Source organism: Talpa occidentalis, unplaced genomic scaffold (genome assembly GCF_014898055.3).
Source record: "Talpa occidentalis isolate TD23 unplaced genomic scaffold, MPIMG_talOcc4v2.1 talOcc4.13, whole genome shotgun sequence".
Taxonomy (NCBI): Eukaryota; Metazoa; Chordata; class Mammalia; order Eulipotyphla; family Talpidae; genus Talpa; species Talpa occidentalis.
Window position 1 is genome coordinate 28837150 of NW_023601322.1, and position 27857 is coordinate 28865006.

The window sequence follows — 27857 nt, forward strand, 5'->3', positions numbered from 1 at the left end:
GAGAGACTGCACTTTAAAGGGCCATTGTATTATCTCCAAACTCTTCAGATCCAAAGGAGCATTACAGATTGCAGTCAAGGGGAAAAAGAGCTGGAAGGTACCTGGAGAGCATAGCACTCACCATGGCATTTATTCAGAATCCTTGGTGTCACATTTAACCAGCTGCAAAATGCAATGAATGTCCTCTGTGGCAACACAAGATGTGATCGCCCCATCCTAAAAGCATCCAAATGATGGAGGGATCTGTTTGCTGGACCCCTGTCAAGTGCCTTCTAGCTCTTTGCATTAAGTGTAAAACACTGCTTATAAATTAAAACAGAGATGAGGAGCAAGCAGGTTCTAGAATCCACACCCTAACCCATCGTACTGAGCAAACATCAAGAGCAGATTAAGGTGGCCTCTGTGACCATTTCCAGCTGCCTTGGTGATGACATTCTTTTAAACTTTCCATTGTAGAAATTTTGAAACATACACAAAGAGTAGATAAGCGCACAGACTTTGTGATGTGCACCTCACCCTTGATAATTCAACAATGACCAACCCCTGGCTGATCCTGCCTCATTCTGTACTCCTAACCCCACAGCCAGACTCAGGGGTAAATACCCCCAGATCATATCACTTCATCTATAAATATTTCAATACACAGCCCTAAGAGGGTAAGCGTAACCACTATACCACTGTCCCATTTAAACCAATTTCTTCATATCAACAAGTAGATGATAATCTGAGCATTCTTGATGGAGGTGAAAAAGCTATTAATATTTGAGTTTATATCATCATATTACTAACACCCATGACAAATAGACATAACAGGTAACCCTTTTTTCATATTGCTACCTGGTGTCTCCTTTTTGATCTTTACCTATGTAACTTGACTCAGTTGTCAGATGAAAAAGATACCAATGCCATTCCAAGGAGGAGCCATGGTGAGGACAGTCATGGCAGATCACTGGGCTGGACTCCCACATAGTCATGCCTCCTGTTTTCTTACCCTGGTATACCCCCACCTATATCAAGTGTAAGATTATCCCCTTGCTTTGGCCAACAGGACATCAGCAGACTCAATGCATCCCAGAGGTTTGCAAAGTGTGCACTGGAATTTGCCCTTCTGAAATGCTACTACCATATGAAGAAGTGTGGACTTGTCTGCCAAAGACATAACTTAGCCGAGGGCACCAAACCCTAGGCCAGGTGAATGAGGTTACCTTAGACCACTCAGCCCCCATCAAGCCATCTGCTAACTGCAGCTGCCTGAGAATCGTTTAGCTGATCCACACCCAAATTTCTGACCCACAAAATCATGAGCAGTAATTGTTTTTAGACCACTAAGTTCTGGTAGTTCTTTGCTATGAAGCAAGAGTTAATGGGTACACATTTTATTTTTAATCACTTATAACAAGGAAGGAAGGATCTTAAGAGACTAGATCTATTAGTTAATTATTCCTAAATGTAACTCCTCACCCCCAAAGGCCTTAAGATGCCTCCTCCATTATGAGGACCACATTTTCTGAATCAAAAATGAGTACACATAATCTGACAAAAGTTTTTCATTTTGATTTGTGAATTTTAGTGTTTGAAAAATCATGTGAAGTTATAAAAATTCAAATGAATTTAGTTAAACATGGATTAAATCACCTTTCTGAAATGGAATTAAATTACATGGAACTGGGCCAGTCCCCACAAGTCCAGGACATATGGCCACCAGACGTTCTGCACCATGAGGGAGAATTCTAGAAGCCCAACCAAGTTCTCGGCAATTGCCTGAAAACATTCATGGTCTTTGGTGAGGGAAATATTGGCTCTGCTTGTAGGTCTCCTTGCCTCCCCTGAAAATACTGAACTTAGTTGCCCTGTGGCAGAGAATATTTTTCAAACAACTATGAACCAGAGACACACTTTGGGGGTGGGGTGGGGAAAGGAGGGGTTGGGGTCATAATCAGGGGGTTGCAATTGTATGGGGAATATAAAAATTAAAAAAAAATAAAAAATAAATAAAAGAAACAAAAAAAAAAAAAACCCCGCACTTAACTTCTGAAAGGAGTAAAGTCTTGACTCTGTCTGGTATCTAAAACATTCAGTGGTCACTCAAGAGTTATTACTCAAAGCATCTTCCCTCTAAGGTAGCAGTTATCTGATGAAGTCACACCTTTCTCTCAACCTAGCATCTAGCAAACGTTGTCATAAAATGTGTCATTTTAAATGAGACCTTCATTGACTCACTGAGAGAACTTCTATTCTGGACAGGCATGCTGCTAGGCCCTGGATTGGAAAGAGAAAGGAAACACATGATGGAGAGAAGCTTACAGGGATACTGACAGGGAAATACGGCTGAGGGCTGTTTGATCTGAGGTGTGGACATAGGCCGGTGCTTTTCCATGGGTTGGACCAAAGTGCAGGGGTCAAGCAGCTGGAACTCCTTTTACCTTGCCCAGGAGGCCTTGTGGAGGAGAACACATCTGAGGTAACCCCTGCAGAAGGCATAGGAGTTGGCCAACTTGAGAATGGGAAGAATAGTACAGGCAAAGTAAAAAGAATAAATGAAGGAAAATTCCCAAAGGTCTGCCTTTCACACTCAAGACACGGGAAATGCTGAATGCAGCTCAGACTTCAGAGACATCTTAGGAATGACAAGAGACAGGCCATAGGGGAGTCAAACCACAGACTGTGTAGCCCCTCTACCTATTCAGCCTACTCAAGGAGTCTCGGCTTCATCCTGCTGGCCATGAAAAGGTTTTCTTTCATTCACTCACTCACTCACTTAACTCACTCACTCTACTCACTATTGCTTGTATTCTTCATCAGAGGACTGACACAGTCAAATATGACTTTCTAGAGGATCACCTATTTTCAGTTTCAGGGAATTAGAAAAGAGGAGAAAGCAAAGAAGGCCCTGTGAGGTAAGTCCCCACAGGATGTCGGCTTCTCCAGGCTCTGCTCTCCCAGGTCCTGCCCTGCCAGTGATACTAATCTCCTGGCCACCCCTCACACCTGCCACACTAGCGTTCCTCCAGGGCTTTCCTTTCATCACTTTCTTTGGGCTCTCACCTGACGGCCCAATCTCTGTCACTTCAGAGATTCTTCCCCCACCACATCCAGTGTCTTTTCTTCATAGACATGCTTGTCTCTTACCCTCAACTTATTTGTGTACCTCACAAATAAGGTTCCCCATTTGTGATGTGTGCTCTTTCAAAGCAGTGGCCTTGTCTAAATAACTGCTGTATCCCTCAGCATAGACGAATGCTTTGCATATAGTAGGTGCTCAATAAATTTATTGAAACAAATTCACAGAAGAAGAAATGAATGAGAAGATATTGCAGCAATGCAGGCAGGAAAGAACGAGAGCCAGAGCTAGAGGAACGATGTTGGGAATGGGGAAGAAAAGTACTGTTTTCAGCAGTCAGGCCTCTAACTTGAGGGACAGAGAAAAGTCTAAGGCAACTCCAGGTTTGTGACGTGAGAGACTCTGCTCTTTGAGGAGAAACAAAGAGATTGTGCCAGATTTTTGTTTTTCTCATGGGAGGAAAGTAAATGTACATGTTGGATGCAGCCTCCAGGTGGCCAGGCCCCAGATAGCCAAAGCTCCCCTGGCACCTTTGGTCTCTCCTCCTCTGTGTCTCTCATCTCATTTGGCTGTTGGGGGAAGCAGTTACCTGCTGTCTTAGATTATGAAATGGAAATTCTTGGAGTATGGAACATATAGTGGGCCCCAAATTAATGAATGAAATACAAAATGACAAGCAGGAAGAAAAGCAGGCAGCCATGGCCTAGGCAGAAAGCACAGGATCAAGACAGCAGCTTCCAAGGTGGCTAAACTCACTGGGTAAATCAGAAGGCTGGTCATGGGGTCTGAGAGAGGACATCTGATAAGGAAATCCTGACACTGACAGGGAGTTGATAAGAAGAGGCTACGGAGGACTCTGAGGCGGACCAACCAGAGTGGTGCCCTGGAGACATCTGTCAACACAGCCAGGCGAGTATGCAGTAGATGAGCAACATACGAGAGTGGTCTCATTTTTACAACACCAGCCTAACAGTGCTGCCCAAACTTATAAAGATGGCATACAAGAAGGGGGTCGGGGTAAGGAGGAGACCAATCTTATTTATGATTATCTGTGAAAAATGCTAAATAATTCAGTGTTGAACAGAATTCCAACAGCATATTTCTTAAATGAATACATCGTGACCAAGTAGATTATATGCCAGGTATACAAGAAGGGTTAAAGGATAAAAAGAAATGAATAAGCAATTCAGAAATTTAGAAAAAGAAGAGTAAACTGGAAGAAAGGTAAAGAAGGAAATTACAAAGATAAATATGTATTGATTTACAAAACAGAAAAAAAAACAGAAAAGTAGTGCAAATCACACATAAATTAATAGTATATGGAAAAAATAACAAAATAGACGAATCACTAGTTAAGGTAGAAGGGAAAAAGGAGGAAATTACAAACACAAAAAGAAATAATGAAAGTCAAATGAACTGCTGAAATAGAGGAAATTAAAAACATTCCTAAGAGACTGCTTGTTAATCAGTTTAAAAATCCAGATGAAATGGATAAATTTCTAGGAGAATATAATTTAGCAAAACTGACCCCAGTAAACACAGGAAGCATAAATAGACAAAGCTCCATAAAAAAATATATAGTTACCAAATATCTTCCTCTTTCCCCAACACACACTCTTGTTATCATCATCACTGACCCAGGCCCACATAATTTCTTGAGATTCTATCAAATCTTCAAAGACCAGAGAAAAGGGCAGAGAGAAGAAAAGCTTCTAAATATTTTTGTGAAGCAAGACTAAGACAGATAGCTGGATATAAGTATCACAGACATGCACGCACACACACACACACAGAGTACAAGAGACACATGGAGGAATTTATCATTAGCAACAAACTGAAAACCAGTTAACACCTATTAAGGGAAGAAAAGATAAACTGTGATAAATGTGGTGAAAATGAACAAACTAGAATTCCACATATCACCATGAGTAGAAGGATACGAATACCATGAATCCATGGTTTTTTTTAAGTTTGAAAACAAAGTTAAACAGCCTTTTGTTCAGGTATGCAGACTGGGAGGAAAGAGTTAAAGCAGCCGACCTGTGACCCTTTCCGTCCCTTTCAAGGAGATGTTCTAGAGCAAGAAACAAGGCAAAGTGGCCTCATCTCATCTCCTGTAAATACACTAATAACTAGACTACTATAGACCTATGATATTTGCTAAAATATGAGAGCTCTCCTGTCTGCAGTGCCCTTACCAGGATGTCCCTAGCCGAGGATTACCTACAGTAAACGCAGAATTTATAGATTTATGAGTTGTGACTCTGAGCTATGTGGTAGAGACATTTCATAACTGTACACTACTCACTGGAGGAGGTGACCTCTGAACCCCATTTGGAGACCTCACCTATTGTTTTGGGACATGCCCAAAGCATAAAGGATAGACTGGGAGAAGTCACAGGGATATCCCAGGCCTTTCCCATGTCTCTGGGAAAATAGGCTACACAGGTGCAAAGATATTATCTTGGATTGATGGGGAGCAGGAGTTCCAATTTGTCAATTCTGACTTGATTATCCGATTCCTACCATTAATTCATAAAGTAAGTGATTTTCAGGTAAAGTTATAAAGAAAAGTTAGAGAATAGTATTGGGCTCCACAGGATAGAAGGAGGATATGCTCCTAAGTTACCAACAATTTTCTGGTTCTTAAAGATAGTACCTGAGAGTATCTGTCAGGGGTCTCCAGAGAAACAGCATAAATAGAATATGCAAGGAGATCGTAACCAATTGGCTTGAATGATAATTGAGGCTGCGAAGTGCCAAGATCTGTAATCCAAAGGCCTGAGAAATAGCAGAGCCAGTGGTGTTAGTTCTGGTGAGAATATGGAGGTGGAAAATGATGTCCCAGGTCAAATCCACTCAGCAGAGAGAGCCAACTGCCTTACTCAAAAACACAATTTTGTTTCTGTTCAGGTCTTCAAAGGATTGGGTGAGGATCACTCACACTGAAGAGGGCAATCAGCTTTCATTAGTCTATTAAATATTAATATATCTGAATATTAACCTTATCTAGAAACACTCTCATAGATACATCTGGAATAACTGATCAAATATCTGGGGATCTCCTATTCTAACTAAGTTGGCATTAAAAATTAACCATCACTGTCACTTACATGTAGAATGTAGAGAAACCAGACAAAGGGTTAGATAGAGACAAGCTTAAAAACTAACCCGTTAGAGCTGACTATGGAACAGAAGTATCCAGAGAGGGAGAAAGCAGGGGAGGAACAAGAACAAAGTGGGAAGGGAGCACAATGGACCATTGTGGTGGACTACAGGTGATTTGGTGGTGGTGAGACCTGAAGAGAGGGATATTTTATTTGCAAAATACCAACAAGAATATAAGTCAGTGGTACATCAATTAAAAAAATATATAAAAATATTAACCATCACAAGAGGTATTCCATTTTTCTTTCTATGACACAGATAAGCCACATTTGTGAATGATATGCACTTGGTACTAAAATGCTAAGTGCACTTTGACAAAAGGAGGATGGCAAACACATAACAACTTTTGAAAAGTATGAAATGAAGACAAAAAAGGAAATGGTGAGGAAGATTGAGAGCCAAGCAGGCTGGAGAGAAAGTGTTCCCTGAAATGGGAAATAGTTTCTTCGAGTCAATACCCAGGCTATTGTTCAAAACTCTAACTGGGGGTCTCCCCAGTGGCGCTGTGAAGCTGTCTGCAGCCTCTGCAGTGCGGGTTTGATTCCTGGCCAGGCAGGGAGATGCCCACATGGCACGGCAGACCTCTCCTGCCTTGCCTGCTGCTCCCTTCAGCACTGTCTTTGATCCGACTGCCAGTTCTGCTCCCTGCTCTGTCTCTGGTGAATCCTCTTACCCTCCCGTGGCTCTGACCTGTACCCCAGTTCTTATATAAATAAATCTTAATAAAAAAGAAAATGTGTTTTTAAAAAAGTCAAAAAAAAAAAAAAAACCCAAAAAACTCTCCTAACTGGTTCACTAATGGGAAATTGACAAGCATCAAGCTGTCTGCCAATATACAGACAACACAGAATCAAAGCTGTTGTCAGATAAGTCCCCAGTTGAACAAAGCCTCAAGGATAGGATTTCTGGTGGGAAATGGAGGTAGGGAGGGGAATGATCAGTACTAGGAAAAGTTCACCTTCTACCTCTACCTGTCCTTAGTCTCTTCCTTCACTGTCTTTATATTCTTACTTTGTGCTATCTTTTAGCAGACCATACGTCTCCATCACTCTCTGGCTTCCCAATGCTAATGGAACACAAGTCTGCGCAGGTAATTGGTTCTTTTGTCAAGTGAGGAGCAGCCAGAAGAGATGCCCAGAGCCAGGTGACACAGAGCTGGGTGGCGGCAGGGACATCCCACTCTGACAGCAAATACTGTCAAGTAGCTCTGATTTCTCCTAAGATAATATAAATATAAGTCTGTTCTGTTCCTCCACTTGTCATTTGTGATGACAGTACTTGTAAGAAAAAGTGAGTTACATGTCAGTCCCTCCACTTCTCCCCAGTGAAGAGAGCAAAGGAGCCATTTATCCCCACGAGGACTTAAGCTGTGCACAAAGACTTGTGAATGAAGCTGCTCGTTGATAAGTAAAAGGATTTATAAGTGAAAAATACCTTGGAAATAATCCACATCTGAAAAAATCGGGACAAGTTATATACAATAATGTCCATGCATACAGAACATTATATTCCTAATAAAATTAAGTTCTTGAAGATATAATGACACAAGAAATGGTTCGGACATGTCCACTAATAAAAACTTAGACTATGATATTGTACACAGGCTATTATCTTTATGGTTTACACTTAGGTAGATGAAAAAGTTAAGAAAAATATTATGGGTGAGTTTTTTCCCTCATACTTTTTGGCATTTCCCAAATACTCTTCAATGTTTATATATTATTTTTATAAGGAGGTAAGATGTAAAAATATATATCACTATGAATAAGACTGATGACTGGATCAAGAAGATGTGGTATATATACACAATGGAAAACTATTCAGCAATCAAAAAAGATAAACTTGGGCCTCCCCTGGTGGTGCAGCAGTTGAGCACTATGCTGCGAGGCTGCCCGCAGCCTCTGCAGAGCCAGTTCGATCCCTGGCCACTGGCAAGGGTCCCACATAGCACACAGACCTCTCCTGCCGCACCTGCTGCTCCCCTAAGCAGTGTATTTCATCAGTCTGCCTGTTCTGTTCCCCACTCTGGTGAATTCTCTCACCCTCCCACACTTCTGACTGTACCCAGTGCTTGTGTAAATGAATAAATAAATCTTTAAAAAAAAAAAAAAAGATAAACTCATGCCATTCGAGGCAATATAGATGGCGCTAGAAGGAATTATGCTTAGTGAAGTAAGTCAGAAGGAAAAAGAAAAATATTGGGATGATTTCTATTATAGCAGGAATATAGGAGAACCAAGTAAGACACCAGTTTAAAAAAATAACAATACAAAACACAACAAAACAAAAAACAGACAATTATAAATCAGAGACATCCTGCTGGGGAGGAGGAGGGAGAAGAGTTAGAGGGAGGGAAGGAGCACAGGGGACTGAGGTGATGGTGCACGGGTGCATCAGTGAAGGAAATTCTATGGGGAATACACTTGGGAAGGGAGAAGCAAATATTGTTTAAAAATGAACAATGATGTAACAAAAATTTTTTTTAAAAAATTTAAAAAGTAGAATAGTACAACTCAGAATGGGAAAATATGTATCAAAACCTGTATCTGACAAGGATTTTGTATTCAAGTACATAAAGAATTTTTCCAACTCAATAGTAACAAAGCAGCCCAATTGAAAAATGGACAAAGGATCTAAATAGACATTTCTCCACAAAATTTATTCAAATGGCCAACAGGCGCCTGGAGAGCTACTCAACATCATTAGTCACCACGGAAATGCAAATCAAAACCGAAAAGTGTAGCACTTCACACCCACAGGAAGGCTATAATTTTAAAAGATGAACAATAACAAACATTGAGGAGGATGTGGAGAATTTGAAATTCACCACACTGGTGGTGGGAGTGTCAAATGGTGTAGCCACTTTGGAAAATAGTCTGACAATTCCTCAAATGGCCAAACAAAGAATTGCATAGGCCCAGCAATCTCACTCCTGGGTTTATACTTGAAGACAACTGAAAATACACATCCACATAGGAACTTGAACACATATATTTATAGCTGCATTGTTCATAGTAGCTGAAAGATGGAAATAATCCAAATGTCCATCAACTGATGAACAGATAAACAAAATGTGACATCTCTAACAAATGAATTTTGGTAGACACGAATAGGAACAAAGCAGTGATACACACTGCATCATGAATGAATCTTGAAAATATGCTAAGTGAAAGCTGGTCACAAAGAACACATGTTGTAACACATGCATGGGGAGTATATCAGTAACAGTAACATGGTCTTGCAAATTTGGAAGTTGCTAAGAAAATATGGTTAAGTAGACTTATTGTGATGATCATTTGGTAATGTATACAAATGTGGAATCATTATGTTGTACCCATGAAACTAAAATAATACTGTATGTCAATTAAATGCCAAAAAAAGACCACATGTCGTGTGGCTCAATTTGTATGTGGTGTCTAGAATGGACAAATTCTTTCAGAGAGAGAACAGATTAGTTGTTGGGGGCATAAGATATGAGAGATAGGGAGGACTGGATAGGGGACTTCTTTTGGAGGGATGAAATTATTCTGGAATATGAGAGTGATGATGGTTATACAATATTGTAATATGCTAAAAGCTATTGTATTGCAATGTAAAGTGGTTGATTAAAATGAAATAAAATGGTTAATTTTGTGGTATGTGAATATCTGGAGGAAAAAACTTGAAACAAAAATCGGAGGGTTATGAGGACCCCCCAAACTCTTTCAATGATACTTTTTCAGGATACTACTGTTAAAAAGTCCTCATGGCCTGGTTCACTCTTATTTTGAGCACACTTGGGACTAAAGGAACAAGCTTTCCTGTTGAGGTCACACCATCTAAGAGGAAACATGTTTCCGTATTCTAACCCCCATTGACCATGGGAAAACCTAGATGATGTGAATGTGCTTTAATATTCATCTAGAGGCCTCCCTGGTGGCACAGCGGTTGAGCGCTGGGTTGCAAAGCTGCCTGCAGCCTCTGTAGAGCCGGTTCCATCCCTGGCCACTGGGCGAGGGTCCCACATGGCGCGCAGACCACTCCTGCCGCCCACTGCTCCCCTCAGCAGTGTACTTCGTCCTTCTGCCTGTTCTGCTCCCTACTCTGGCTCTGGTGAATTCTCTCACCTTCCCTTGCTTCTGACTATACCCAGTGCTTGTATAAATAAATAAATCTTTAAAAAAGAAGAAGAAGAACTCTGTTCTTTATAAGACATTTAAAAAAAAATTCATCTAGAGTCCAGGCCACAGTCACCCAAGATAATTAATAAAATGGAGGTATATGAACCTAAAATAAACCCAAAGGGCACATCTGAACTCAAGTCAATATACCATAAAGCCATGATGTGGACCTCAAAGCAGGCCCAGCTTCATGGATGTGTGACCTGTGCACTTGTACGGAGTGTGCTGTGCCTTTGGCAAGGTCCATGGTTAATGCTGTCACCGGCTGTGACCATCTTGAAATTCTTATTATTTTTATCTTTAAACTTGTATTTTGTAAAGGGACGTCTAATGCAACACACATGAGTAGAGGAAGCAGGTACAATGTGCATGTCTACATTCTTTGCCACCTATGAGCATGTGTGGGAGTCCAGTAGGCTTGGGGTGGATCAAGGTCAGCACGTTACCCTCTTACCAAGTCAGCAGGGGCACTGAGAGCTTAGGAGTTGACATCTTTTGTGCAAACCAGATCTTGCTTTGAATACAGGGAGATGGCAAACTACTAGATCTATCATCCTTTCTCACCTGTGTTACTTTCCTGCATTAGTCAGCCACTTACGCTGAACAACCACATAGAAAACAAATCAAAAGATGGGGCAGCCATAGTTCTTTTTCCTTTTAGCCCTTCCTTAGCTTATCAGTAGGTTGAAGGTAGAAAACTGATATATGGCACATCTATCAAGAAGTAAAATAGTTGATTTTTTACTGTGCTTTCACTGTTCAAGAACAACATATACATGCATGGAAGGACTACAGACTACAAATTGCATAAAAGTTAAAATGTTCTTATATTGGTATTTTAACTGGCTCCACAATCTAAACAGCAAAATTCATGTGAAAACTTTTCAATTTTTATTTTCTTTCCCTTGCATTGATATTGAATAATAAAAAAACACCATAACGAGATGAGAGAGACTATAGAAGAAATTAAAAAGTTGTTTAGCCTCTTTAATAGCACTTTTCCCCCTGCTTTTCCATTTTGCACTGGGCCCTCCAGACAATGTATGGCAGACATCCTACCCCGTCAGGTATAAGAATATGCAAAAAGCCATCTCTGTCTGTCTCTCCCTCCTTCTTACCTTAAATGAAAGTGCTGCTGAAAACTGTATGTTCTTCAAAGTAAGTAGTAAATAAAGTAGCCACCAAGTTTTATACAGATCAGGCAGTGCATCAGAATCATCTAGAAGCTTAAGTCACAAGATTGCTGGGTCCACCCAGGTTCTGACTTAGTAGGTCTGGGGTAAGGTCTGAGAATTTGCATTTCAAACAAGCTCAGAGAGATGCAGAGGCCACTACCCCACACTCAGAGCCACTGGTCTACAGTATGGTTGGCCACCACCCCTGACATTCACTGAAGCAGCACAATGCCTTCCAACAGGTTGCTGTTACCTCATAAATGTTCAACTGCTCCACTAAATCCAGGTCAGTCCCTCTCTTGTTCAAGTGCCTCTGGGACACGGCTGCGATGCCCAGCTCCTCCAGGCAGTCCACCACGTCGTAGAAGGTGTCCTGGTCTGGCAATCCTGACAATGTCTGGAGGAAAAAAACCAAAAGGACTCAGATATGTCTTAGGGTGTTAAGATCCTCAAGGTTCTTAAGGCACTTTTTACATGGGAGACTGTGGCCATGAAGGTAACAAGATTTAACAAAGTCAGCTGACACTTTCATTTGAGACAATGCTTCTTTTTTTATTTTAAAGATATAATTATTTATGCATACAAGAATGGGGGTACAGGCCAGAGGTGTGAGGGGTGAGAGGATTCACCAGAGACAGAGTGGGGAACAGATGAGGCAGATTGAAATACACTGCTGAGGGGAGCAGAGGGCAACACAGAGGAGAGGTCTACTACGCCATGTGGGTTGTTCCCTGGCTGGGGATCGAACTTGTGGTGCAGTGGCTGCAGTAAGCTTCATAGGTTGCGTCTTAACCCCTTGTGCCACCAGAGAGGCCAGAGACAATGCTTCTTTAGTGTGGAAAGCACACTGGGTATAATGGCCCTATAATCCCTTCCCTTGAGTATAGACAGGACAGACCCACGACTAGGTCAGGTTATACATCTACAGATGTCATTTAAGACCTCAAATCAATTGATTTTGAGTTAATCAAAGGGGAGATTCACCAGGGTGGGCCTAATCAGGTAAACCCTTTCAAAGAGGGCTTAGGTTTCCGTGAGCTCAGAGACTAGCTGAGGGGTTGCCCTGCTGGCCCCCAAAGCAGCAGCAATCCAGCATGTGTCTAGCAGCCACTAGTCAATGAGCTTTGCTGACCAGCACAAAAGCTTGGAAGGGGACCCCAGCTCAGAGGAGACCTCTGGGTCTAGGCCCACCCAGGCGAATCTCCCCTTTGATTAGCTCAAAATCAAGTGATTTGAGGTCTTAAATGACATCTGTTGAAATCACCTCACTTTTGACGTATAACCTGACCCAGTCATGGGTCTGTCCTGTCTATACTCAAGGCTTCCCTTGGGTTATAGGGCACTTATACCCAGACCTCAACCCTGGTGGAGAGCCCCTGAGCAGAGGTCACAGCCAGGCAGGGCCTGGGTGACTGGATCCTGCCCCATAGAATCTACGACTTGAGAAATCTGTAAATTTGAGGTAATTTGTGACATGGTAATAGAAAACTAACCCAGGTAGTGGTTAGAAACTTCTGTTAAGATCACCCTTCCAACAGTGGAAGCCATAGTAATTTAATGACTCTCTTTTCTTTCAATTCTCAAGGCCTTCCCCCAAGCGTATGAAATTTAGGGAAATGCAAGAAATTTCAAAGCAGCAACCAAGAGACAAGACGAGAACCCAAGAAAGAAAAGGCTAACTTCTGCCTCCCTGACAATAAGGATGGCTGCGCAGATCAGGCCTCTACTCTAAACTGGATAGACCCTTGAGGTGATTTACAACAAATCACCTATCTTATAATGAGGACAAGCAGGAAGGTTAGAGATTGGCCTGAGGGAACTGGAAGTGACTGAACACCTGATACAAAGCCTGCTCAGAGCCACTGTCCTGTCTCCTGTCCTCACATCCCCAAGCCTTCTACACACATCACCCTGGCCTTGAATTCCAGACACAGGTTTTACTCCCTTTTCAATTTTCTCCTTTTGCAATTCTAAGAACCCCAGACATATTTCAAAATGATTCTAAATATGGTGACTTGCCTGGAAGAAAAAAGGCCAAAACTTTCATAAAGATCTTCTCCCAGCCCCAACTTCTCTGAGACTTCTATTTTGGGGCTATTAAAATTGGAAAGAATGTCTCTATTCATAACCCAAACAATAGCTTTTTTCCTCTCTAAGCTGAGTGAAGAGGACACAACTCACTGCTTTTGAGATGAGAACAAAGGAAAATAATTGGGGTGTTGGACTTTATTTCATCAGGGCCCCAGGAAGGTGACATAGCATAAGGCTGGGAATCCATTAACGCAGTCACAGATAGATGCTCACACTGATGGGCCAAGTGTGACAGCGGGTGTGGGCACGAAGGTGACAACCACCCCCTCAACTGTCCCCTGGCACCCAACACTGACAGGAAAAGTGTGTGCGCAAAGAACCCCATCATCAAGACCACGTCACCTCTGGGTTTAGTGAAAACACTAAACTTGTTAAAAGATGAAGAGAGAAGAAATGGTGACACCCGGCTTGGGCAGGGCTGAGAACTGCAGGTGCCCTAGCAAACTGCTGACTCTGCCAGATGCACAATTTGAGGAATGCAGGCAAGTTGGCATTTAGTGTTAGAACTAAAAATTTCCACACCACAGTGGAAGAGGCACGGCAAGGCCTCAGGCAGGCTCCTCACTTCTCCGTTCCCCTCCCTTCTTCTTCCTGTTTCTCCCTGCTGAGATGCAGCTGAGGTTCTTTCTCTTAGAAGTTTCCAGGGGGTTAAATTCTTGGACCTAATCCCCACTGCCTTAGCAGCCCCACCAGGATGGGCAGGGGGATTACCACAAAATCATTAAACAATTAGGTCTACACAACACAACAGACTCGGGGAGCCCTTGCTCAGTAATAAGCCCAGAATGGAAGGTATGAAGAGGTCATTTGCCATTTCCACTGTGAGAACCTGGACATGAGCCAGGTCTGCATGCCATCACCTTTCCTGTGTGACTGCAGGGGAGATGGCCTTCCGCCACAAATCCAGCTTCTCGGCCTGCCAGGGGAGGGGGGTATACACATTCATCTATTTCAGCTGATTGCCTCACATGCTCTGCAAATCTTGCCAGGCACCCACCTGTCCCCAGGCCCTGTCCTCCCATTTCTACCCTGATGCTGCATTGCTAAGTTGCCTCCTTCTGCAAAGTGGCAGCGACTGCAAAATTCTGTAGAGGTGATGTTACTTGCCACCTTTACTCTCACATGCTGAAGGGGTTGGAAGCACCTGACACCTGGTAACCTGTGTGCCCCTACTTGCTTCCTCTCAAACCTTGTCCTTTAAGTGCTGCAATAAGTAAATCTTTATAGCCTCTCTCAGAGGGAGAAATTTCTGCCCTAATGGACATTTTATTTTCCTCATTTTGGGTGTTTCGCTGATTCCAGCAAATCTTTCTTGCGGCAAAATCTGTACACAAATGTCCATGGCAACCTTATTTGTGAGTGCCCAAAACTATAAATACCCACATCTCCTTCAGAGGGGGACAAAAAAACAAATCATGTTGGAGCCACAGGCTGGAATATTATACAGCAGGACAAAGGATCAAATTAAGACGCACACAGCAACACAGATGGATCTCGAAGACAGAGCAAAAGAAACCAGCCTCAAAGGGTAACATCCTATATGATTCCTTTAGACATTTCTGAAATGACAGAACTGTGCTAGAGAATAAGTCAGTGGTTGCTAGAAGGATGAAAGGGGGATTGGGATGTAACTATAAAAGGATAATACAAAAGAGAGTTTTGGGAGAGAGAACCAGTCCATATCCTAATTGTGAAGGTCATCCATAATTACATACGTGTTTAAACTCAGATAGCTGCTTATCAAAAGAAAGAAGTAATTTTATTGTATGATTATTTAAAAAACTAGCAGGGCCTCCCCTGGTGGCACAGAAGTTGAATGCTGGGCTGCGAAGCTGCCTGCAGCCTCTGAAGCGCTGGTTCCATCCCTGGCCGCCGGCGAGGGTCCCACATGGTGCACAGACCTCTCCTGCTGCGCCTGCTGCTCCCCTCAGCAGTGTATTTCATCAGTCTGCCTGTTCTGTTCCCCGCTCTGGCTCTGGTGAATTCTCTTGCCCTCCCGTGCTTCTGACTGTACCCAGTGCTTGTATAATAAATAGATCTTAAAACAAACAAATAAATAATAAAAACTAGCAGGAAATATAAAAACAAAAGCAAACACCAACTGCACCCCCCATTCCTGTCAGAAGGGGAATCCCTCTCCCCTGGCTGCCTGGGACACTCCCAGACTGCTCTAAGCCAGCTCCACAGTCATGCTTTGGCTCTTTACTCATCTGCCGATCAGCCTCATCCTATTCTACAAGGTGGTCAATCTGAACTCTCCAAAAGAGGGGAGTCCCACTGGGGATCTTGGGTGGATCAGGGCAAGGCATTCTAAAGCTTCAGCTGGCAGAATGGCCCGTCCCAGACCCATGTAAGCCTCTAACAAAGAGGACAGATTTCAATCTCAGAAACATGAACAGACTAGAGAATTTAGGAGCTCTGTTTTATTTGTCATAAAAATGTTAATTTTTTGAATTTGATATTAGACCATCTTTTGTTGAAAGGCAAATTAGTAAAGCAATATAATAATTTCCCAGATTTCAGAGTCTGAATTTTTTCCCAGACCCACATTAACATTTCAATTTATTCTTTGGTTTATATCAAGATGGTTTTACTCACTGGAGCAATAAACATGACTGAAATTCAACAAAAGAAAATAAACCCAGTGTGGGTACCAGCGGCCTTTGTTGCCCTGCTGAAGGAAAGGATGACATGTGGAATAACGTCCTCAGAATCTGCCTGGATGTCCCCTGGGCCCAAACTAACAAAAGATGGGACTGAACTGCCAGAAGAGAAAGGATAAGCAAGGAATTTCTGGGCACTGGTTGCCACATGCTGCCAAAGAGACGGACGCACTGGGTCCTCGCCAGCGGCCAGCAGCAGGATGCCCAGGCCATGCAATGCTGCCAGGATTGCTGGAACAGCCACGCGCAGCCTCCACTAATGAAATGGGCAGTGTTACAATGGAAAACACTGTATGAGACTGCAAATCCCGTTCTTGATGAATTCAGTGTTTCCCAAAACAGCTGTCAGGGACTGAAAATGACAGGAAATTGATGATTTTAATCTTAGAAAATCAAACAGAAAATTGCTTTAAAAATGCATAGTAAGATAAGGTCACAAATTGATTTGACAAAAACAGCATTTTCAGGATGATCCTACGATCAGTGATGCCTGTTCCCCTCTAGGACTGTGGTAGTGTGTCCTGCGTCCTCATTCACAAATGGAGTTGCATTAAAAAAGCAATCTCTGTCAGTGAGACTTGGGAAAATGGTCTCGTTGGTTTACTGTGTATTTCTTTTCATCTTGATAGGCTTAACGTCATTCATTTTCTACTGGTTCTTGACAGCATTTTCTTTTTTTTAAATAACTTATTTTATATAATTATTACATCTTGACAGCATTTTCTGCAAATAATTTCCCTGTTTGTCACTTGCATTTAGCTGTTATTTGTGGTTTTCACTTCATAAATAAGATATTTTATGGTTGTATGCAGTGAAATATTTAAGTCCTTGCCATTGAAATCTTTTTACTGGTTTTATTATTAGGGGAACCAAATAAGACATCAGTGTAAAAAAATAATAACAGTACAAATCACAACAAAGCAAAAACAGACAATTATAAACCAGAGACATCCTGCAGGGGAGGAGGAGGGAGAGGGATGAGAGGGAGGGAGGGAGAAGCACAGGGGACTGAGGTGATGGTGCACGGGTGCCTTGGGGAAGGAAATTCTATGGGGACTCAATCTGAGGGGGTGGGAGGAAGCAAATATTGTCTAAAAAAATTTTAAAAATGATAAATGTTAAAATAAAAAATTAAAAAGATACCCTGTACCAACAAGAGACCAATTTATCTTCTCTCTGATTTCTTCTCATTGTCCTATGGCTCAATGTATTACTGAACTCTTTATCCAGGATTTATTTTGGAACATGGTTAAAGAATATTTGTTTATTTCCATGTAATAAAACCTCCCCTAACCATGAATGATGCTAACCCATCCCCACTGATTTCCACCGCACAGTAAGTTGTTCTGGACACTGGGGTTTGTTTAGTGCCTCTGCTTACATCACTTTCATTGAGGAAAGAGTCAGAACCCCATTATTTGAATCCCTAGGCTTTGCACAACATTTTAGTATCTACTCAAAGTTACTACACATAATTATATTGCTTTCTACTAATTTGTCACCAGGTCATGAGGAGAGGTGTTTCCACAGTTATACTCAAGAAGAACTTCTGGGACTTTTCTGAAGATCTAACTATCTCCCAGCTTCTGCAATTGGTTCCAGTGGCTGCATGCAGTTAAATAGCCTGCAGAACACAAAAGCTGGCCCCGGCAGTGACTGATGTGGTGCCTGGGGGCTGCTGTAGGAGATACCCATCCACCCCAATCTTAGCTACTGAGGAGGGTGAGGCTGCAGTCCTGAGAGTGGGTTGTCCAGGGTCAGCACTGGGTCCGTCATCAGAGGACCCCTGCTGGACATGGACTCTGAAGACTGCTACTGTCTACATGGAGGTGACCCGGGAGAGATGTGATGGGAGGAATGGGGACACAGGGCACAGCCAACATGATGTGTAGAGACCCCCGGAATCCTCCTTTTGCCCCTGAGCAGTCAGAATTCAAGAAGAGTACCTTCATTTTTCCCTGACTTGTGAATATTCCCTTAGACTAAAACTTGCTAATTGATATTTTCAAGGAAAAAATGTTTTAAGTGGCCATCTTGATGGAAAAAGCAACCATGAAACCCTGTCATGTTTCTGGTTTTATTTATAAAAAGACCAAAGCGCAGCAAGCCTGCAGATGCCCACGGCCCCACATGTGGCACGGCAGCGTGCGTGCGCCAGTGAGGGGGTGAGGGCTCCTGTGAGGCGCACGCTGCCGCCTTGGTGTGGGCTGCCGTGCTGGGGTCGGTGTGATGTAACTCTCAGCCAGAGGGCAGAATCCAGATTTGCACATCATATTAGTTCCCTAAGTTTGCCCTAACAAAGTACCTCAAGATGGGTGGCTTAAAATATAGAAATTTATTCTTTCTGAGTTTGAGAGATGAGAAGTCTGATATCAAGTTTTCATCAGTGCCACGTGCTCTCTGAAGGCTCTTCCTGGCCTCAGCCCAGATTGACTGCTGGCTTATGGATACATCACTCCAATCCCCCCAACATCTTATGGTCGCCTTCCTTGTACACACGTGTACAACTATCTTCTCTCAATGTGTGTCTCCTGTTCTATTTTCATAGGGACACCAGTTCTATTGGATCAGAACCCACACATCTTAACCTGGTTACAACTTAATGACCCTGTTTTCAAATAAGGTCACATTCACAGGTACCAGAGATTATAGGCGCATAACTTTGGGGTGAGGTGGGTGGGGGACACAATTCAACCCATAATAAACATCAACCAACCTTATTCACTAAAGTCATTGCATAAACCAGCAGCTCCGTGTCAACCCCATCTTTTTCCTCCAGGATTTCCATGATATTTGACCAGGGCTTGACTCCTATCAGCAAAGCAAAAATCATTAGAAACAGCAATCCACCATTCCTCATCCAGCCCACATCACAGTTTATCTGAAGGCTTGTCACCCAATGATGGCAATGCTTTCAGTCACCAAATTCCAAAATGTAACACTATCCTTAGGGTGGAGTTGAAAATGCTTATAATTAGGAAAAAATATGTGTCATCCTTGTCTACTTGAAAATATATACTCTTCATGCCTCTATATTTCCTTGAAAAAGCCACCTTCATTTACAACATGTAATTTTTATTTATTTTTTTTATTTATACAAGCACTGGGTACAGTCAGAAGTGCGGGAGGTTAAGAGAATTCACCAGAGCCAGAGCAGAGAACAGAACAGGCAGACTGATGAAGTACACTGCTGAGGGGAGCAGCGGGCGGCAGGAGAGGTCTGTGCGCCATGTGGGACCCTTGCCCAGTGGCCGGGGATCGAACTGGTGCAGCAGAGGCTGTGGGCAGCTTCGCAATCCAGCGCTCAACTGCTGCGCCACCGGGGAGGCCCAACAAGTAGTTTTTAAAAATCATTCATTTGCATCGGGCCTCCCCAGTGGCGCACCATTTGAGCACTGGGTTGCGAAGCTGCCCGCAGCCTCTGCAGCACCGGTTCGATCCCTGGCTGCTCCCCGGCCACTGGAGGAGGGTCCCACATGGCAAGCAGACCTCTCCTGCCGCCTCCTGCTCCCCTCAGCAGTGTACTTTGGTCCTTCAGTCTGCTCTGCTCCCCGCTCTGGCTCTGGTGAATTCTCTCACCCTCCCGCACTTCTGACTGTACACAGTGCTTGTATAAAAAAATAAATAAATAAATAATAAATAAATCTTTAAAAAAAAAATCATTCATTTGCAGCTTTTGAGGGCATGCATTTCACTCCCTGAGCGTGCCATGAGCATGCTGTGCTCTGATTTCCTGCAAGGAAAGGGGCTGCAAGAGATCTTGACACTTGCTCCAGCAGTCAACTCTGAGAAATAACAGAGAAAGGTCCATCTAGCAAACATTTCAGGAAGTGTATTACCTCTATTCAATTAAAGCATATATGCTGTTTAAGAGATGGCTGTCCTCATGAAATTCATAATCTATTGGGTAAGTTAGGCATAAGCACAAGAACACAGATTACACAAGTAAAGGGCTCTGACAAGGCCAAAGCTCGCAGCTAAGCCTGTCCCTCAATGAGGACTGATAGCCACAGAGAGCTTGCTGGCAAATAGTGGTGACAAAATGGGGTTCTGCAGGTGAAGGCTCATAGGTGGTTTTCCCCTGGCTCCAGGAGATGGCAGGAAAGCCCTTCATATTCAGGACCGCCAAACCAAGGCTACAGAGATGCTATGACACACTGACACAATTTCCTGTGCCTGAGAAAAATATTTTAAGTATTTGCAAGTATTCCCTTAAACTTTGCAGGGTGGTATAAAACATAAAGCTTTTTCTTGTCTTTTCTATGAAGATCTCAAACCATAACTTAGTTATTTAATCACTGTCATCTGTTTATCTACATGTCCACCCTCACCCATCTCCAAGCAGTGGAGTAGAGATTTCGCAAGATTCTATTTTTTTTTTTAACTCTGAATTTTGCAAGCACCTAGTTGGTGCTTAAATAACTGTCAGAAAAATTAGCTTTATATGAAAAATGCTTAACATGGCATCCATTATATGAACGGCACTGGAATATAAGTCATTGTGATAGTTATGGTAATGGTTAGTGGTGATGACACCCACTCTTATGCACAGACCTTCTTTTCTAGCTCCCACCAAACCGTAGTATTAACCCAGAATCAACAGCACAAAATAAATTGCTCAGAACTTTCTCCTTCTTACTTTCCTCCGCTCTGCATTAAACTCGAAAAAAACTAAGACAGCACAATGACTTGTATACTAGTGTAGTCTAACACTCAAACAGAAGGTCCTGTCAGTATCTTCCATGCCCTTCAACAGGATTGATAGATACACTTAACACATATACTTCTGTTATAAATGATCATGGACATGAAGCTTGTGTTCTGTCAGCCTCTAACTCCCACCATGCTTTGTGCATTACTTACAGATCAATGTGTTCTTGAGTAGAAGTCAGGGGCAGGATTGCCTAAAGAATGGCTAGATTTATTCTCTGGTTAATCATGTGTGATACATATGTTTGAGAATTATGTCATATCTCATCACTTCACATTCAAATGAAAAGTGGAACTTCTTCAAAAGAAGTGCTGAACTAAATTAGTGGGATTCAAGATTTATGACTGAAATTTCAAAATAGGTTACCCAAGTCTGACCACTTGCCCCACCCTGTGTCTGAAAGATAGACCCACGCAGTCAGACACCGTGTCCAAGGAGCAAAGGGTTGGCAACCAGTTTCCTGTCAACTAACACAGGGAAGACCTCAAGGAAAGGAAGTCTTTGATGGTGGCAAAATGACAAAGCAAAGTCCTCCCTTTGCTTCTGCAAATGCTCACCACCTTCCTCTCTCCCTGCCCGGTAGGAAGTAATCTGAAGATGCAAGCAGAAGAGATAATGGTCCAGCCGTCTGCACAGACAGCAGTGCACTGGGCCAGCCCCAGGGACTCGCGCAACCTCTCTTTATCATTTCAGCCCCTGGGCAGAAGTGACAGTTGCCTGGATCAAATGGGGCATTTATTTTAACTCATCCATAAGCAATTATCAGCCTCTAAGGTGAACGTTGAACTTAGATCCCTCCATCTTTATCCCTGTTCCCACAGTGACCCACGCTTGGCCAAAGAGAGAATCACCCATGTGCCCAGAGGAATCTGGTTGACCTACACACAGCACATGTGTTTACAAAGCAACCCAAGTCATTTGTTCTGGGTCACCGTCATTTGCTGTAGGCGGTCATAATTTTTGAGGACTCATAGCTCATTTGTTGGTTTTCTTTGCGGATTCTTTAAATTGGATGGTTTTCATCAGCTAAAAGAATTCCTTTGTATTCAAAATCAGCCCTGTGATATTTCCATTCTCCACCGTATTCCCCAGAGGAATGAGTCTAAAGGCACTCTGAGGAGTAAAATTTATGACTTATTTATACACTTGTGCACAAATGGACATGCTTGGGCAGCCCTTGGTCACTTCTGGAGCCTCTGTCTACTCCTTTACCCGCTAAGAGGGAACTGGAGAGCTACCTCTATGCCGGCTGGAGGAAACACACCTGGAAGTTGGGCTGCTCTCTGCAGAACACCATGACATATTTATATGTTTAATTCCATCACAGGGTTCAAGAACAATTTTACTAGCAGTAAAATAGGATGATGTTATGTGTATGCATTATAAAATCACGGCCAAGACCACACATGTCCATGGAGAAACATGCTATTGAAGCAGATGTGATAAGCTATGTCTGGATTTTTCCATTAATGCTATTCCTTTTTTTCCCCAGCTTGTAGGGCTCAGTAATAGAGAGCTGACAGTAGTTGCCAAAAGCTTAAGAAATTTTATGGTCAAAAACACTGAAGTTGAGAAAATAATCCATTAGCTGTATTTTTTTTTTAAATTTTTACAAATTGGGAAAAGATGGCCATTGTTTTGTTTTGAGGGAGAGACTGAGTACAGCAGAGTCTCCAGCTGAGTCTATAGATGGAGTCTAGAATATGGGGTGTCAAGGCTGAGGCACCCCTCAGGATCACTCCTCCACCCCTACAACACACCCTTCATGAAATGTGAAGTCCAAGGAAGGAAATTGTGAACTCCCAGCTCCATGAAACTAAAGGAGAACCCCAAGGTCACGAGAGGTCTGTTCCCTCGAATACCACTCACCCCCTTGAACCACCACCCCAAGGGTCCAGGGGTTACCTGCAATTTAGGACAAGAAAGCAGAGTCCATTAATTCTCTTAATGAAGTAACCCCTGGAGTTGAGAGATGGACTGATTCCCACAAAGATATGTGAAAGGATAGGTCTTGTTCTCTTGCCAACCTCCAACTTTAGGCCTTAAACCTCATTAATTGACCTTGAGAAATTCAGCCTAGTTTGTGAATCTTGGGCAGGGTCCATTAAGGATTCTCAGCTGGTGCCATAATTTGCTTTTGACCATAAGAGCTTTTGTGCTCAAGCTTCAAATGGCAGTATGTTGTGGTAGAAAGAAACCTGAACCCATCTGGATCTATCTTCCACACTCACAGCCCCTGATCATGCACGAGGATTTGTTTTTATCACGCACACCTGCACACAGACCTGGAGTTGCCTCCGGTCTGTGATCCACCATGCCTGAGGCTGCCATCCGTCTGAGCATTCATGAGAAAGTCCCGAAAGTATGGTCCTGGATGATTTTCATTAATTTACATTGAACTTTCAAAGTAACTAGCTAAGCTACTTTCTTTGCCCTTTGGATTCAGTGCTGGAAGGTGGGTCTCTGAACAACACTAAGTCAGAGGCACATGGTTTGAGTCAAAGCATTCTGTTTAGTCCCCTCATTTCCTTTTGTAAGTGTTATCTTGGCCGATTTGTGCATAAGTGTGTGCACAGACACACAGAGAAAACTGTAAGAAAATATACAGACATGTTAACAATTATCTCTGACTAGTGAGATTAGAGTTGCTTGTTTTCATTCAGGTAACGTTGGGTTACAATATTGTAGGTATAGGGACATACACTTCAGATGTATGTTACCACACCCACCACCAAGGCACCCATAGACCCCACCAGAATCTATTGTACCCCTTCCATGCTTTGCTCTCCCCCTAGAGATGATTTTTAAATTGTCTTCTTTATACTATTTCCCCCAAAAAATTTCTACAGTATTACTATTATAATCATGAAAATAAATTTTATCAAGTTTTTGTTCTTTGAGTCTTGGGGGGAAACAATAACAATGATAAAAATGACTAACTGTGGAAAAAAACTAAGTTTTTGAAAAGACAAAACAAGACAAAATCTAGTATTTTAACTAGGTTTCACTTCATTATTACTCATGAAGTCAAATCCAAAGTCAAATCCAAAGCTCAGTCTTCGTCAAGTATATGTCGCAGGTCTGCCCACTTGGGGTCAGTTAGGTGCAAAGACACAAAGGGACCCCAGCCCTTAATCAGGGCATCCACTCCCAAGAGACAGGCAATGACAAACTGCATAGAAGATGGGTCTAAGGCATTGAGAGCACATTACCACCATCTGAGTCAAGGTAGGACAGGGTTAATAAAAAGTATCAGGTTTTTCTGCCCTCCCGCCATCAGGACTGATGATGGATCCTTGTGGTCCTGAATACCTGACTGATGGTGGACACCTGGAGTAGGGTGTGGGCATGTGTAGATGGGATTCACCTGGACTGAGAGACTGGGCTTATAAGGCAGCGTCATGGGGACGCCAGAAGACCCACGAGAGCAGCAGAGAACAAGACCACCACAAAACGCCGGAAAGCCCAGTAAGAGTGAAGACTTGCTAGGGGCTGGGAGGCCTGCCAGGCTCCCGGCCCCCCAGCACCCCTGCCTGCTGTGTACCCAGTAAAATCCCAATAAAAGCCTGAAAAGCCTCTGAGGGCTCCAGGATTCCTCCTTCACCTGTCTGCACAGAATCATAGAAAACCTGCACTGTGCCGATTCCTGCTGCTACAGGTAGGAAGGGCAAGATACAGGCCAGGTAGAAGATGGGGGTGATAGGAGTGGACAGCAATGGGTCAGGGGTGGGAAGAGCATAAGGGACTATGGTGATGGTACACGGGTTAATTGGTGGTGGGAATTTCATGGGAACTATAACTGAGATGGGAAAGCATACATTGTTTTTAAAAAAATGAAGAATGATGTAAAAATATATTAAAAAATAAATAAAATTATTAAAATAAAAAAAGAGCTTGATCCTAATTCAGAGGACATTGGGAAGTCATTGGCAGGGTTTAGATTAGGAATGATGTGACCACTCTCATGTTTTGAGGAATCCTCTAGAAGGACCAGGAAGCAGGTTTCTTTTGGACCCAGGACCTTTTGCTCTAGAGCTCTCACACTGGTGGTTGCTCAACAAGTAAAGTAGCATTTACCAGTCAGTCGCATGTAATCCAGGAAGCAAGGGATCCCAGGTGAAGGATGGTGAGGGCCCCCCCCCATAATGCAGGGGCATGGGATGGAGGGAGGGAGGGAGGCGGTTCAAGGACCATCTGATGGTCCAAGCAAACAAAGCATGTGTGAGGGAGGGGGGAAGGCACACTGACTACAGTGGGGAAAAGATCCGGTTCTCTGTGTGTAGGGACGAGACACAGCATGAAGTTAAGCCCAGGGTCTAACTGTCCTGGGGGGCCTTTTTCACTGTCAAACCATGGTCCAGTCCTAATTTTCACAGACTTACTATCCTAAAAAATGCTTTCTGCAGTGGAAAGTCTACGCAAGAGCTCTTAATTCTGCTTGAACCCATAAAAAGTGGAAGCCTTCCTACTCTAGATTTCTTTACCTTAATGGAACAAAGAGAGGGGACCACTCACCTCTTTTTGTGTCAACAGCAGACACAGCCTGAATTAGGAGAGGGGCATTTGACTCTGAGTACTCCACAAACACAAGCAGCAGCTTCAGGGCTGTCTTCACCACCAGGCGGAACTGTGGAGAGTAGAGAAAATCATTAAAAAAGATAAACACATGCAATTTGCAGCAATATGGATGGAGCTGGAAGGGATCATGCTCAGCAAAATAAGCCAGAAAGAAAAAGAAAAATACCGGATGGTCTCACTCATAGCAGGAATCTAGAAAACTTAAATAAGGGATCAGGAAAAAGAAAAACTATAAGAAAGAAAATATCAAAATCAACAAACAACTATGAACCAGAGACACACTCTGGGGGGTGGGGGGCGGGGAAAGGAGGGATTGGGGTCAAAATAAGGGGGTTGCAATTGTATGGGGAATATAAAAATAAAATTTAAATTTAAAAAATGAAGAAAAGAAAATCATCACGTAGCTGCAGACACAAGGGCGTCGTCCTCACAGCAGCTGACACCAGCTCTGGCTTTGCCTGGTCACTCTTTTCAGCCACCACACAGATTCCCTCCTAGGGTGCCTCAGGAGGCAGATTTTAGTACTATCCCCATTGCACAGATCGGGAAACTAAGGCACAGAGTAGCCCAGGATCACACAGCTGGAACTAGAAGCAGGTTTCTTTTGGACCCAGGAGCTTTTGCCCTAGAGCTTTCACACTGGTGGCTGCTCAACAAGTAAAGTAGCATTCACCCAGTCAGCTGCATGTTATCCAGACTACAATGTGGTAAGGGAGGGATGATCATAATCCTCGCTTCTAGCAAAGAAGCAGGAAGAGCAAGTTAAATGATTTGCCCAAGTTCACAACAGCTGGTCTAGGTAAGCAGGAATCTCAACCAAGGCTTGGTCTTAAAACTGAGCAGAGAGGGCAGCCTGGAGCCCAAAACCTGGAGGTACTGGGTCCAGGCACAGCCTTTGTGAGGAGCCACACAGTCTAGGGGCCTGCTTGACACAGGTCATAGGTTACCCGCACCAAGAAATTCCTAAACCTCCCCACTCAAGTTCAGCCAGTCCTGAGGCTGCTGCAACCTGGGACGTCCAGCTCCTGCCCTTCCCCACCAGGCTGCTGCAATGACACTTCATCCATAGTCTCCCTCCCCTGGACACCACTTCTTTCCAAGAAACTCCTCCTCAAGGAACTCACACACCAACTACCTCCTGAAAAGGTATTCAAATATTGCTTCCAACAAAGAGCAAGCCTGCCTTTGGGTGTTCAACCAGCACATCCCAACCCAATAATGTGCAGGAGGCAATTTCAAGGGGAGAGCGAGCTGATTTGCAATGTGTCTGCAGGACCTGGAATGGCATGTGGCAGGCCATCGAGACTGCTATGTGGAGTACTCGAGTCAAATGTCTCTCTTCCAATCCAGGCCGGCTGCTTCCTTGTGCACCTATGACCCACCATCATGGTTCTGAAGCCTCAGTTACAGGTTCTTTGTTTGCTATGCAGTCCAAGGGAGACCAGGGCCTCCTGGAGGCAACTGCTCACAGCAGAATATCCACAACTCGCATAGACTTCACTCCAAAAAGAACAACTTAAATGCCACCACACCACATCATTTCTCCAAAATCATGCAAACACTGCAACCCTTTTTTGCCTTTCCTTGCCCTGCTTTACTAGTAAACCATCTGTCATTTTCTTGATTCCACATTTCTCTGCCAGTGTCCTGAGCTCCCCTTAATAGGAGAACTTAAATGAGTTGCTACAATCCCTGGCTCTATTTACTCACTTCCCATTGGTTCTTCAGCCATTACACAAATGAAATCACTCCTGTCAGGTATCCAATGGCCTCCACATTGTTAAATCCAACAGTTACTTTTCTGGATCATTTTAGCTCAACTCTCAATAGCAGTTGACACAATCAGTTGCTCTTGGCAGAAATTATTCTAGCTCACCATGTCAGACCTGCCTGCTACCTCAGTGGCCATTCTTTTGCTCCTTTCTTCTACGGTGTTCACATTCTGGGTGTGGGAAGACCTTCAGAGTTCACTCCCAGGCTCTTATTCCTTCTCTTTCCACACACACTCTGTCTCTTGGCTTCAAATTCCATTTATGACTCAATGCTAACTGTTGCTCTCCAGACCTGACCAAAATCCTGGGCCAGGTGTTTACACAACAACCTGAGCCCTGACATCTCATCTTCACTCAAGATACTAATAGGCACCCTCAACTCAATGTGGCCAAAAGAGAATTCCAGGTTTTCACTCAGACTCCCTCCCTCCTACTACCCACTTTCAACTTGTCCATGCCACAGTCCCCTCTAAGTACC

At 43.2% G+C, this 27857-nt stretch overlaps 1 protein-coding gene across 9 annotated transcripts in view; it reads right to left on the reverse strand.

The window, feature by feature from the left end:
• FHOD3 (formin homology 2 domain containing 3) overlaps positions 1-27857 on the reverse strand; it is a 408106-nt gene that overhangs the window by 125637 nt on the left and 254612 nt on the right. For all 9 annotated transcript variants that reach the window (XM_054694089.1, XM_054694088.1, XM_054694093.1 and 6 more), the window contains 3 exons: positions 25545-25656; positions 19035-19129; positions 11818-11961 (listed from right to left, as the gene is read on the reverse strand). In XM_054694089.1, coding sequence (XP_054550064.1) covers positions 11818-11961; positions 19035-19129; positions 25545-25656 — 351 coding nt within the window. The remainder of the gene's footprint in view (positions 1-11817; positions 11962-19034; positions 19130-25544; positions 25657-27857) is intronic.